Here is a 12,500-nt window from a genome sequence, read left to right on the forward strand (position 1 = left end):
GAGAATGTTCGTGTGATTCCCGGGAACTCACTCCGATAGCGCCATGTTTGTTTATATGATTTTCAAAACGAATTCATTTGAAAACGCAAAAAAAAAAAAAAAAAAATGACGGAAAAAGTGCTAGTGTGACAGGGCCTTAACACATCACTAACTAATGACGTATGTCGAAGTCCAAAAAGGAACTGGCAGGGTTAACGAGCGAAACCACACTGCGCAGCTTTATCACTAATCCAATTATATATTCTACTCCAATTATATATTCTATAATGAAATTCAAGACTATATCAATGGCAGGAAGTGTCTGATCTCACTGCAGTGTCAGTAGATTGCGTAGAAACGGGAAAAGCGAATCTGGGAGAAACGAGAGAGGACAACCCTCCACAGCTGAACCCCCTCCTGCGTTCCATTGCCTGTGTGATGACATGTGAAGTAGTCAACGACTCAAGTCCATCCCTTGTTGGCAACAGGCACATTAGTGAAAACAACACTAAACAAGACATATTAGTCCAATTCGTTTGCCGTTGACAAACATTCACCTGCATCAGCTATGGTATAAGAGGTTTCCTCTCCCCTTTCGACGCGCAACCACTGGCTGTGTCAAGTGTGCCGATTCTTGAAAGGAAGTAGCCCGCGGCGATGCTGAGATTGGGCTCACAAGCGTGGGCGGTGCTGAGCAAATCACTGGACATTCCAGCTGGATCCTCGCCATAGTAGTATAAGTCGCAGGGAGATATACAGCTCGAAGTAGAAATTGAAATTTCGAAAGTTCGTGTTCAGATGTAAGGACAGAATTCTTGTGCAGTCCCAACTTTGATATGAAGTTACCAGTATTTCTATATCCTTTTCATGAATTCCCAAAACATCTGCCTATCCCTAAAATATGGAGTAGCAATGCAGATTCTTATTTCTGAACATCAGTGGAAATCAGCTGTTCTCTCTGAAGCGTTTTGTAGATTTAACAATACGATCGTCTTGAAAGCAGTTTTAGTTAACATTCCATGTCGACGATCAACAACAATTTCGTAATTGGTGTACATTCGGATTCCTGGTAGATAAGATCGTGATTTTATCATAAATTTCTTGTCATTTCCTGTTGAAGTAATAGTTTATACCCAACCACAGTACGTTTTCGAAAACATATAAATCAATATACTTCTGTAAGTCACTATGAAATTTCATGATTTCTCAGCGGTGTATATGTTTAGGAGAATACTCGTTCTAAAAATATAATATATTTAAAAAGAATAAAATATATTGTTCCAAATGGTATCAACATAAACGAATATAGCTAGGAAAATATATGGGAGAGAGAAAAAAATGAAATGTGGACAAGAAATCTTATAAGGTGAATTACAACAATTAATCTCATACGGTATAAGCATTAAAATGAAATGAAATGTAAACAAGAATTACAACTTATAAGGTACGAAATAGAAGAAATATGCTCAGCACAGGATCCACCTGTCACAGTGCAACAGTAGTAGTATTTCACACCTTGGTAGCTGTACTGTCTGGTTTGTCCCCTTTGTATTTGTTTTCAATTACGGACCAAAATAGCATTCATATATTTCATGACTGAACTACAGTGACAACAAACCTTTCAAAATATAATGGTAATTATTAGCTACTGTATAAAAGAGATTATTCTTCTCTCCTGTTCTTATCTGAAGTAAGCAAAGTGGAACGAAGATAACACTAAGCAAGATAATAAGACTTTTTTTTTCTTTTTCCTTCCTTCCACCTTTCCTACTCCGTCTTGATTTTTATTTCTTTCTCATCACTTGTTTGTCCACTTCTTCCTCCTCCCAGTCTTTGCTTCTCTTATTTATAACATGACAGCAAACTTGTGAAAACGTGCATAAAGATTAACAAACAGCCAAGCAAATCGAAAAATACCAAATTAAACCCAATTTCTTCATACTCCTTCGTACTGTAAACACCAGAGAAAGAGATGGAAAGAAAAATAGAAATAAAAATGGAACGGAAGATAAACATATAGAAATACAAACAAGAAATCAGGCAAAAACTGTTTATTGTTAGTATCCGTCGGGGATTGAACCCGAGTCTGCCGCGTACGAGGCGACTGTGCTAACCACTGCACCACAGAAACTAAATTCATATTTTAGCTTTTACGAGAACTTTTATATTACACTTACATATGTTATGTTCCATACGTATGTACGTATGTGTGTGTGCTTTCCCTTAAAGAGTAAGATGTATTATCCAGCCGTAGAAGAATCAGATGAAGTTACCATCCTCTGTTAAATACCTCTTTTCTTGGCTCCTTCAAATGACTACTTTCCGAAAATATCCAGTTTAAAGAAAATATCTTTCTTATCTTATTAAGATAAAGAGAAATCCTGGGAAAACAAATATTAGCTATTCTTCTATTTTTCTTTTTTTGTACTTATTTTATTGGCATGCCCACTTCTGTTACCATTAACATTATTATCAATACTCTTCACAGACGTCTAAAGCGTTTTTTTTTTTTTTGTTTTTTTTTATGAAAAATCAATTTAATGTAATATGAATGAATAATTGATTTCCAAATGATGTTCCATTGCAATTTAATAGTCTCTTTCTCGCATTCTCCAATAATAGGATTTTTTGACTGTTCACTTGACTGGACGTCATCATGTTCTGCCGTCGCATCCCGTACAAATCCCTGAAGTGGCCTTAAGGTCAGAGAGGGGGGGGGGGCGCCGGATTAATAGAAAGTATCTTTTCTCCTCCTTTGCATAAAAATAATGATTATCTTCATTTTTATACGACAGCTTCAAGACGAAACTACATGGCTTATGCGCAACAAGTGAAGTGAAAACAGAAAAGGTAGCGCCTGAAAAGAGAGGAAACCTGGAAACGAACTGTAAAATCAGCAATGAAATTGTGTCTTATAGACGAGATTACATATGTGTGTGCATGTGTGTGAGTATGTGTATGCTGTCATAATATGCCGCAATCCTGTCGATTTGCAAAAGTTGGCTGCATCCCACATCAAGCAACTGAGAGAATGAACAGGGAGGTAAACAGCCCTTGGCGGGCGGGAAGTTCAAATGTCTCGACACACCACCAAAGCAGCTGTCGTGTGTGCCTACTGAACCGTGAATTGCTTGTAGGCAAAGGATATTCATATAAATCAGCGGCAAAAATCTAGAATATGCCAGCGATGCATTATTAGTATCTGATTACTCGAGTGTAGCTGTTCCTCTGAGCATTCTACCTCCCCGCTGTAAATACTACATAGTTTATGGTTTACGATGTGACATGCCTAGTTTGCAGAAGCCGTATGTTACTGCGTATTGAAATCTGCCTTCTGTACTCTGTTATTATCATTATTATCATTGTGCTATCATCATTGTTATTGATAATAATAATAGTAGGGATATTATAGTTATTGTTATAATTAACTTAGTACATGTGCGTGCATGCGTGCGTGTGTGTGTGTGTGTGTGTGTGTGTGTGTGTGTGTGTGTGTGTGTGTGTGTGTGTGTGTGCTTTCCTTCAAACAGTCTATGCATCTACGGTTAAGCATTAATATTTCTACGTTTAGTGAAGGAAAATCAATAGAAAATCTCTCCTATAGAACCTTCGGTAATAGTATGTCGGGATTAATGGGAAATAATTAAAAAGAGTAAAAGTATACCAGTATTTCCTTTAATATCTAAATATATGTAATCCCAAACTTTGATATGAAATAACCAGCATTTCAATATTCTTTCATATCCATTAGATATAGAGTTAGCATAGAATCCGGCTGTCCTAATGCAATAGTAGTAATGTTTCACACCTTGGCAGCTCTCTGGTTGGTTTTCCTTCCGGACCATAATTTGCATTCAATTATTTCATGACACTGTGAACTACGGTGACAACAAACCTTCCGTAAAAAAGGTAAACATCAAGCTGCTGTAGAAAGGAGATCGTGCAGTTCGTTCTAAGTTACAAGTCCAAACACTCTGCAACCATGATTATACTAAATCGTATCTGATTGCTAACAAACATGATTCTTCTCTTTTATTTGTTCGTTTGGTTTATCTAAGTAGGCGACGTGGAACGAAGACAACATTGAACACAATAAAATAATATGTTTCTTTAACCTCTTTCCTTCGCCCTTTTCGATTTCGTTTTATTTTTTTTTTTCTGCTTCACTTGTTCGTCCTCTTCTTCCTCCTCCCATTCCTTGCTTTCTGTATTACTAATGCGATCATACGATGATGGAAGGAATAACAAAATTGTGAAAACGCGTATAAACATTTAAAAATAGACAAGCAAATCCCCCTACAAACAACAGCAAAAATCAAACTCATTTTTTCATAGCTTTTCACATTTTAAACACTGGAAAAAGAGACGGAAACAAAAGTAGAAAGCTAGGTTAGATAGAGAGATCCAACGGAAATTAATGCATAAAAAACCTACATTTATCGTCTCCATCGGGGTTCGAACCCGAGCCTATCGCTTAAGAGGCGACCGTGCTAACCATTACACCACGGATTCATGTATTTTAAATGAGAATTTTACAACAATTGTATTTTAGTTTTTAGTAGAATACGTATTACACGCCTATTTTACTTCTTTTTTGATATGGGCGAAGAATTTGTTGCCATCACATAGAGCATTATTGTTATCCTGGACAACACAGTCATTTAAAAGTTGCTGTCCTTGATGTTATTCATTTTTTTTTCGCTATCTATTATTAGTGTTTCAGATTTTATGATACATTGATTTAATTATATTTAGAAATTTGCCAATTTGATTTTGTATAAAGAGCCTCCAAAACTTGTTGTTTGGAGTGGTCTACCATTTCATTTCCCTCAGAGAAATGTACATTCTTCTGAAATATGTGAAGAAATGTATTAATCATTATTTTTCGATAATTGATTGTTCGACTTTGTACTCGTAATAACAATAGCAATAACCGATAATTCACATCCCCTCTAAAAGTTTTTACTTGATTTTTATCAACCTGCAAGGGTTAGCAGAAGTTCTATGACCCTCAATTCAATGCCAGTTGGTGTAAGTCGATCGCCTACAAGTCAGTTTTCTAGATGTTTTTTCTTTTTATTAGTATTTGTAGACTTTGGAATAGATTGCCTTCAGAGATTGTAACTTCTTCGTTTCTTTAAAACGCCAGCTAACATGTTTTTCTTACGTAATTAGCTGACTTTCTATTTTTCATTCTTTCTTAGCTGTATCTTGACCTGCACGGACACCTTTGGTAGTATAAATCTCGTTTTTTTTTTCAGTGTGGCTCTTTATATAGATTACTATGATAATAATAGAGATAATAATAATAATAATAATAATTCTTATGATGCATATTCAGTGGGTCGGGCCTCGCACAATTTTAACAAACTGGCCGGATGTGTGTGTTTTAGTAGTTAACTCAGAAATTCTAAATCCTTCAACAGAACCTTTCCAAACACACCTCTTGATGGTTCAGCTCTAAATCTGCAAAACTGCATATAGTGCCAATGTCTTCTCTTTTGTTTGAAGTGATGCCTATTTCCAAGTCGCACTTTTCACTGATTTTAATGTTCGATAGACATATTCTTAAGCTAACAACAACGGCTCTTCAAATTTTAATCCCAGTGAATGTAAGTAGGTATACGTGTATCAAATGTTACTTTTTTCCATAGAAATGGTTAATATTGGAAAGGAATATGAAGAAATGCTTGAACGCTTATTTCCACAAAATTAGTTTTTTTTTTTTTTTTTTTTTTTTTTTTTTTTTTTTTTCTTTTTTAGACAATAAGGCGTGCATAGCAATGCACATATAGATCTACATTGTGTTAAAGTCCGCCTTTTTGTTTGGCTTGGGATAAATTTTCTTTATTTTTGAAATCTATTTATCAGGCTGTGTGTGGCTCAGTAAATGAACAAATGAATAGATAAACGAAATGAAAATCGAGGAAGGCAAAAGTCCCCATAACCACATCCATGTATGCGTGTACACCCACAAGCACCCCTGCACACGCAAACAGAAAAATTCTCTTAGGGGATTATGAACTAGTGGGAGATGGTAAATCTGAAGTATTGTTTTGCTTAATCATGAAATATATTACGTAATTCAAAGGTAATAGAATAACAATTTGGTCTTCAGTAATAAAATATAAATATTCTTTTATCAATAATTGTGATAGTAATTTCTATTCTTATTACATTATTTTAAGTTATAAAATAGTAATGTATATATTTATATTAATATCTACTTACGTATAATATATATGGAATCACATATAGGTCCATTTCTTTCGTGTCTGAAATTATACCATCGAATGTGATATTTAAGAGTATCAGCCTCTCCTCCCTTCCACCTCTCCCACAACCTCCTTTCTCTCTCGTTTTATCAGTCTATCTATATTTCTGTCAACTCTCTGCCTAGTGAATATACAAAATACAATATCTCTTTATCATTTACTAGATATATATTATACGTAAGTAGATATTAATATAAATATATACATTACTATTTTATAACTTAAAATAATGTAATAAGAATAGAAATTACTATCACAATTATTGATAAAAGAATATTTATATTTTATTACTGAAGACCAAATTGTTATTCTATTACCTTTGAATTACGTAATATATTTCATGATTAAGCAAAACAATACTTCAGATTTACCATCTCCCACTAGTTCATAATCCCCTAAGAGAATTTTTCTGTTTGCGTGTGCAGGGGTGCTTGTGGGTGTACACGCATACATGGATGTGGTTATGGGGACTTTTGCCTTCCTCGATTTTCATTTCGTTTATCTATTCATTTGTTCATTTACTGAGCCACACACAGCCTGATAAATAGATTTCAAAAATAAAGAAAATTTATCCCAAGCCAAACAAAAAGGCGGACTTTAACACAATGTAGATCTATATGTGCATTGCTATGCACGCCTTATTGTCTGAAAAAGTAAAAAAAAAAAAAAAAAAAAAAAAAAAAACTAATTTTGTGGAAATAAGCGTTCAAGCATTTCTTCATATTCCTTTCCAATATTAACCATTTCTATGGAAAAAAGTAACATTTGATACACGTATACCTACTTACATTCACTGGGATTAAAATTTGAAGAGCCGTTGTTGTTAGCTTAAGAATATGTCTATCGAACATTAAAATCAGTGAAAAGTGCGACTTGGAAATAGGCATCACTTCAAACAAAAGGGAAGACATTGGCACTATATGCAGTTTTGCAGATTTAGAGCTGAACCATCAAGAGGTGTATTTGGAAAAGTTCTGTTGAAGGATTTAGAATTTCTGAGTTAACTTCTAAAACACACACATCCGGCCAGTTTGTTAAAATTGTGCGAGGCCCGACCCACTGAATATGCATCATAAGAATTATTATTATTATTATTATTATTATTATCTCTATTATTATCATATTAATCTATATAAAGAGCCACACTGAAAAAAAACGAGATTTATACTACCAAAGGTGTCCGTGCAGGTCAAGATACAGCTAAGAAAGAATGAAAAATAGAAAGTCAGCTAATTACGTAAGAAAAACATGTTAGCTGGCGTTTTAAAGAAACGAAGAAGTTACAATCTCTGAAGGCAATCTATTCCAAAGTCTACAAATACTAATAAAAAGAAAAAACATCTAGAAAACTGACTTGTAGGCGATCGACTTACACCAACTGGCATTGAATTGAGGGTCATAGAACTTCTGCTAACCCTTGCAGGTTGATAAAAATCAAGTAAAAACTTTTAGAGGGGATGTGAATTATCGGTTATTGCTATTGTTATTACGAGTACAAAGTCGAACAATCAATTATCGAAAAATAATGATTAATACATTTCTTCACATATTTCAGAAGAATGTACATTTCTCTGAGGGAAATGAAATGGCAAACCACTCCAAACAACAAGTTTTGGAGGCTCTTTATACAAAATCAAATTGGCAAATTTCTAAATATAATTAAATCAATGTATCATAAAATCTGAAACACTAATAATAGATAGCGAAAAAAAATTAATAACATCAAGGACAGCAACTTTTAAATGACTGTGTTGTCCAGGATAACAATAATGATAATAATAATGATGATGATGATAATTTTAATGATGAAAAAATAATAGTAAAATTAATAGCAACGACAATAACAATAATCATACTAATAGAAATAATGATAATAGTAACAATAATAGCAATAACAACATAATGATAACAATAATAGCAATAACAACATAATGATAACAATAATAATGACAATGTAAGGGCAATAAACACAATAATAATGATAATAAAAATTATAATAATAATAACACTAACAATGATGCGAATAATATAAATAATAAACTATTACTCATGCTTCTTCTACTAATAATAATAGGTCTAATAATAACAAGAAAAAAAATAACGAGGATTATGATGGTCCTACCAATGGTGATAATAATGATAATAATAATAACAATGCTAGTAATAGTAATAATAACATAAACAATAATAATAATGATGATAATAATAATAACAACAGTGATGACAATAACAGTAACAGTAATAGCAGTAGTAGTCGTAATGACAGTAACAATAATAATAATGATAATAATATTGATATTAATAAGGATAATAACAATAACAACAAAACAATAACATTACCAATACTAATAATAACAATGATAAACATGATAATAATGATAATACTAATGATAATAACAATAATGCTAATAGTAATAATGATAACAATAATAATAAAAACAAATAATGGTAGTGATAATGACGAATATGATATGAATTCACATATAACAACAATTCTAATGAAAATAATGATAATGATAACAGGCTAATAATTGTGATAATAATAACAATAATGATAGTAGTAAGATTGATAATAAAGCTACTAAAAATAATATCAACAATAATGATAACAATGAGAGTAATAATGATGTCAATGATAATTATGATATCAGAAATAATAATGATAATTATAATATTAGAAATAATAATGATAATGATAATAACAATTATCATTATTATCATGATAACAAAATAACAATGATGATGATAATCATAATATATAATGACAATGGTAACAATTATAATCATAGTAACAATAACAATTACAACTATGATAATGATAAGAGCAATAATAATAATAATAATGACAATAAGGCTAACGGCGATGATAATTAAAGTAATAACAATAGTTACGATGATTATAGTAATAGCATTAATAATGATGATAATGTTAATAATAATAATGATAATAATAATAATAATAATAATAATAATAATAATAATAATACTGACAATAATAATGATAGTAGAAAAATCATAATCATGATCAAAATGATAACACTGATAATAAAGTTGATGGTGTTATAATGATGATAATGATGATATTAATAATAATGATAATGATAGTAATAATAATAATAGTAATGATAATGATAATAATAATAATAGTAATAATAATAATAATAATAATAATAATAATAATAATAATAATAATAATAATAATAATAATAATAATAATAATAATAATAATAATAATAATAATAATAACAATAATGATGATGATGATGATGATGATGATGATGATGATGATGATGATGATGATGATGATGATGATGATGATGATGATGATGATGATGATGATGATGAGGATGAGGATGATGATAATGATGATGATAATAATAACAATAATAAAAGCAAAAACAACAACAATGATAATAATAATAATAATAATAATAATAATAAAATAATAATAATAATAATGATAATTATAATAATAATAATAATAATAATGATAATAACAACAATAATGATAATAGTAATAACAATACAAAATAACAATAATATTGATAATAATAATATTATTAACAACAATGACTATAATAATAATAATAATAATAATAATAATAATAATAATAATAATAATAATAGCAATAATAATAATAATAATAATAATAATAATAATAATAACAATAATAATAATAATAATAATAATGATAATAATAATAATAATAATAATAATAATAATAATAATAATAATACCAATAATGATGATAATAACGACAATAACAATAACAACAACAATATTATTAATAATAATGACAATAATAATGACAACAACACATGACAATGATAGTGATGATATTGATAACAAAAACAATTAAAATAATCGCAATAATAACGATATAAGATCCTAATTATTATGTTAATGATGATGATTGCAATAACGACAAAAATCATAATTATAACAACAATAATGATAATAATAGTAATAAAATAATGATGATGATGATGATGATAAAACTAATTATAATTATGATACAACTAATAATAATGATAATAATGATAATAATAATAATAATAATAATAATAATAATAATAATAATAATAATAATTATGATAAACTTGATGATATTATAATGATAATGATAACGATGATGATGACAACTGTGATGATAACAATAATAATAACAGCAACAACAATAATAATGACAATGATAATATTGATGATAATAATCTAAATAATGATAAAAATAAATAATACAAAATAATGATAATCATTGTCATGTTGACAATATTGATGATAATAACGAATGTAATAAAAATAACAGCAACAATAATGATAATAATAATAATAACAATAATGATAATAATAATAATAATGATAATAAGAAAAAGAATAATAAAACTGATAATGATAATAAGAAAAAGAATAATAAAACTGATAATGATAATAAGAAAAAGAATAATAAAACTGATAATGATAATGATGATGATGATAATAACAACAACAACAATAATAATAATAATAATAATAATAATAATAATAATAATAATAATAATAATAATAATAATAATAATAATAATAATAATAATAATAATAATGATAATGATATTGATAATAATAATGATAATAATAATAATAGTAATAATAATAATAATAATAATAGTAATAATAATGATAATAATAATAATAATAATAATAATAATAATAATAATAATAATAATAATAATGATAATAATAATGATAATAATAATGATAATAATAATGATAATAATAATGATAATAATAATAATATTAATGATGGTAAAAAATAATAACACCACCACCACCAACAACAACAATAATATTAGTAATAATAAGAAAAATTATGATAACTCTAATGATAATAACAGTAATACCATCATAGTCATAGCTTCGTATTCCTTTTGAAATGTGCACATATGGCTTGGTGATATATATTCTACAGACAAGATCTTTTTTTCGTTATGTTGATATCCTGCTCATACCATTTGCTGAAAGAGAACGAGCGAGAGGCTCATATTTTTACTATTTATATAGTCAACTTCAAAAATAGTAAAACATATATCCATTCACAAATTTCTAATGTAAACAAAGAAGCATCCCGATTGTCAACAAAAATGACGTCTGCAGTGTACAGGGACAACGCCATCTATTTTTCATATGTGACACTTATCAACCAACACGTCTGTACAGTCAGACACCGCTCGCTTATCATCCGTGTCGTCTTTGTTGTAATTGTCAAAGTATTTGTCGCTTTTGCCATTATTCCTTCTTTTGTCCGTAGAGAAATAAATATTAAAGTACTTTCCAACATTACCATCATTACCCTCACTGTTGCTGCCACTGTTGTTGTTTTTTATTGTTATTCTCAAAATAAACGGAAGATCGCCATATGGCAGTATGTTATGTTCCTTTATGATGTACGATGATTACGTATTTGTTAGCTGACGTTCTTATTTTTAGTTTCATTATATCCCCAACGTCTTACTATTTTTTAGATTGAATATATTTAAACGACATCGTGTGTTTTACAACTAATGCATTGATTAGATTAAAGATAGGAAGCGATACGAGCGCACTAATATGATGCAAGTTAGAATTAGGTTATGTTATAAACATCTTATTATTTTCAAAAGAAATAGACCAAGAATGTATTTTAAAAAATACTTTAAAAATGACAGATAATATAAATCCTCTTGTGTACGTACCTGTTCTTATCATCATAATAACAAGTGCATTCCTACGATAACTTTTGCGTTTGAGACGAGAGTGAAAATGAGCTCGAGATATTTCCCATAACATTGGCAGGAGTTTTCTCCGACTATTCATTTCCCCTCATTATTATTCCGTCATAATATCCAAGGGGCGAAGGCTTGGACGTGCGAGCAAGATAGGGTAAGTCTACAATAGAGGAATCTTGGCTGTAATTGCAATATTCGCCTTTGCCAGAGAAGGGCTACAGCGATCTCCACCCAGAGAGGAAGAACCACTCTCTAATCGAACATGAAAAATGTGATTATGTGCATATTGTGTTGTGTTGTTGTGTTGAACGGATTTTATGGTGAAATTAGTGGATGGTTGGCAAGTTAAAGGAGGTTAACGCCACATGAATTTTTTAGAAACAATTATTTCAAGAATTGTATTCGTGGAAATCATGAAGCTGGGGTGGTGCAATGTAGGAAAAATTGTTGTAAATGGTGTAATAGAAAATGTTATTCTTATATTTAATGCTATTTATGAGTGTA

General features: G+C 29.8%; 1 protein-coding gene and 1 non-coding gene across 5 annotated transcripts in view; one reads left to right on the forward strand and one right to left on the reverse strand.

The window, feature by feature from the left end:
• Window positions 1–2,038: 2,038 nt before the first annotated feature.
• On the reverse strand, window positions 2,039–2,110 carry TRNAT-CGU (transfer RNA threonine (anticodon CGU)). Its single transcript has one exon. It is a non-coding gene; the product is annotated as a tRNA-Thr (tRNA).
• A 9,876-nt stretch (window positions 2,111–11,986) lies between these two features.
• LOC113805124 (ubiquitin-conjugating enzyme E2 Z) overlaps window positions 11,987–12,500 on the forward strand; it is a 31,662-nt gene continuing 31,148 nt past the window's right edge. The window contains exon 1 of one of the 4 annotated variants that reach the window (XR_011399387.1): window positions 11,987–12,267. Coding sequence is in view for 1 of the 4 variants with exons in the window: in XM_070135982.1 (XP_069992083.1) it covers window positions 12,266–12,267 (2 nt within the window). In the remaining 3 variants the exon portion in view is untranslated. The remainder of the gene's footprint in view (window positions 12,268–12,500) is intronic. The other 3 variants (XR_011399388.1, XM_070135982.1, XM_070135983.1) reach the window with 3 other exon arrangements.

The sequence above is a fragment of the Penaeus vannamei genome, chromosome 21 (assembly GCF_042767895.1).
Source record: "Penaeus vannamei isolate JL-2024 chromosome 21, ASM4276789v1, whole genome shotgun sequence".
Taxonomy (NCBI): Eukaryota; Metazoa; Arthropoda; class Malacostraca; order Decapoda; family Penaeidae; genus Penaeus; species Penaeus vannamei.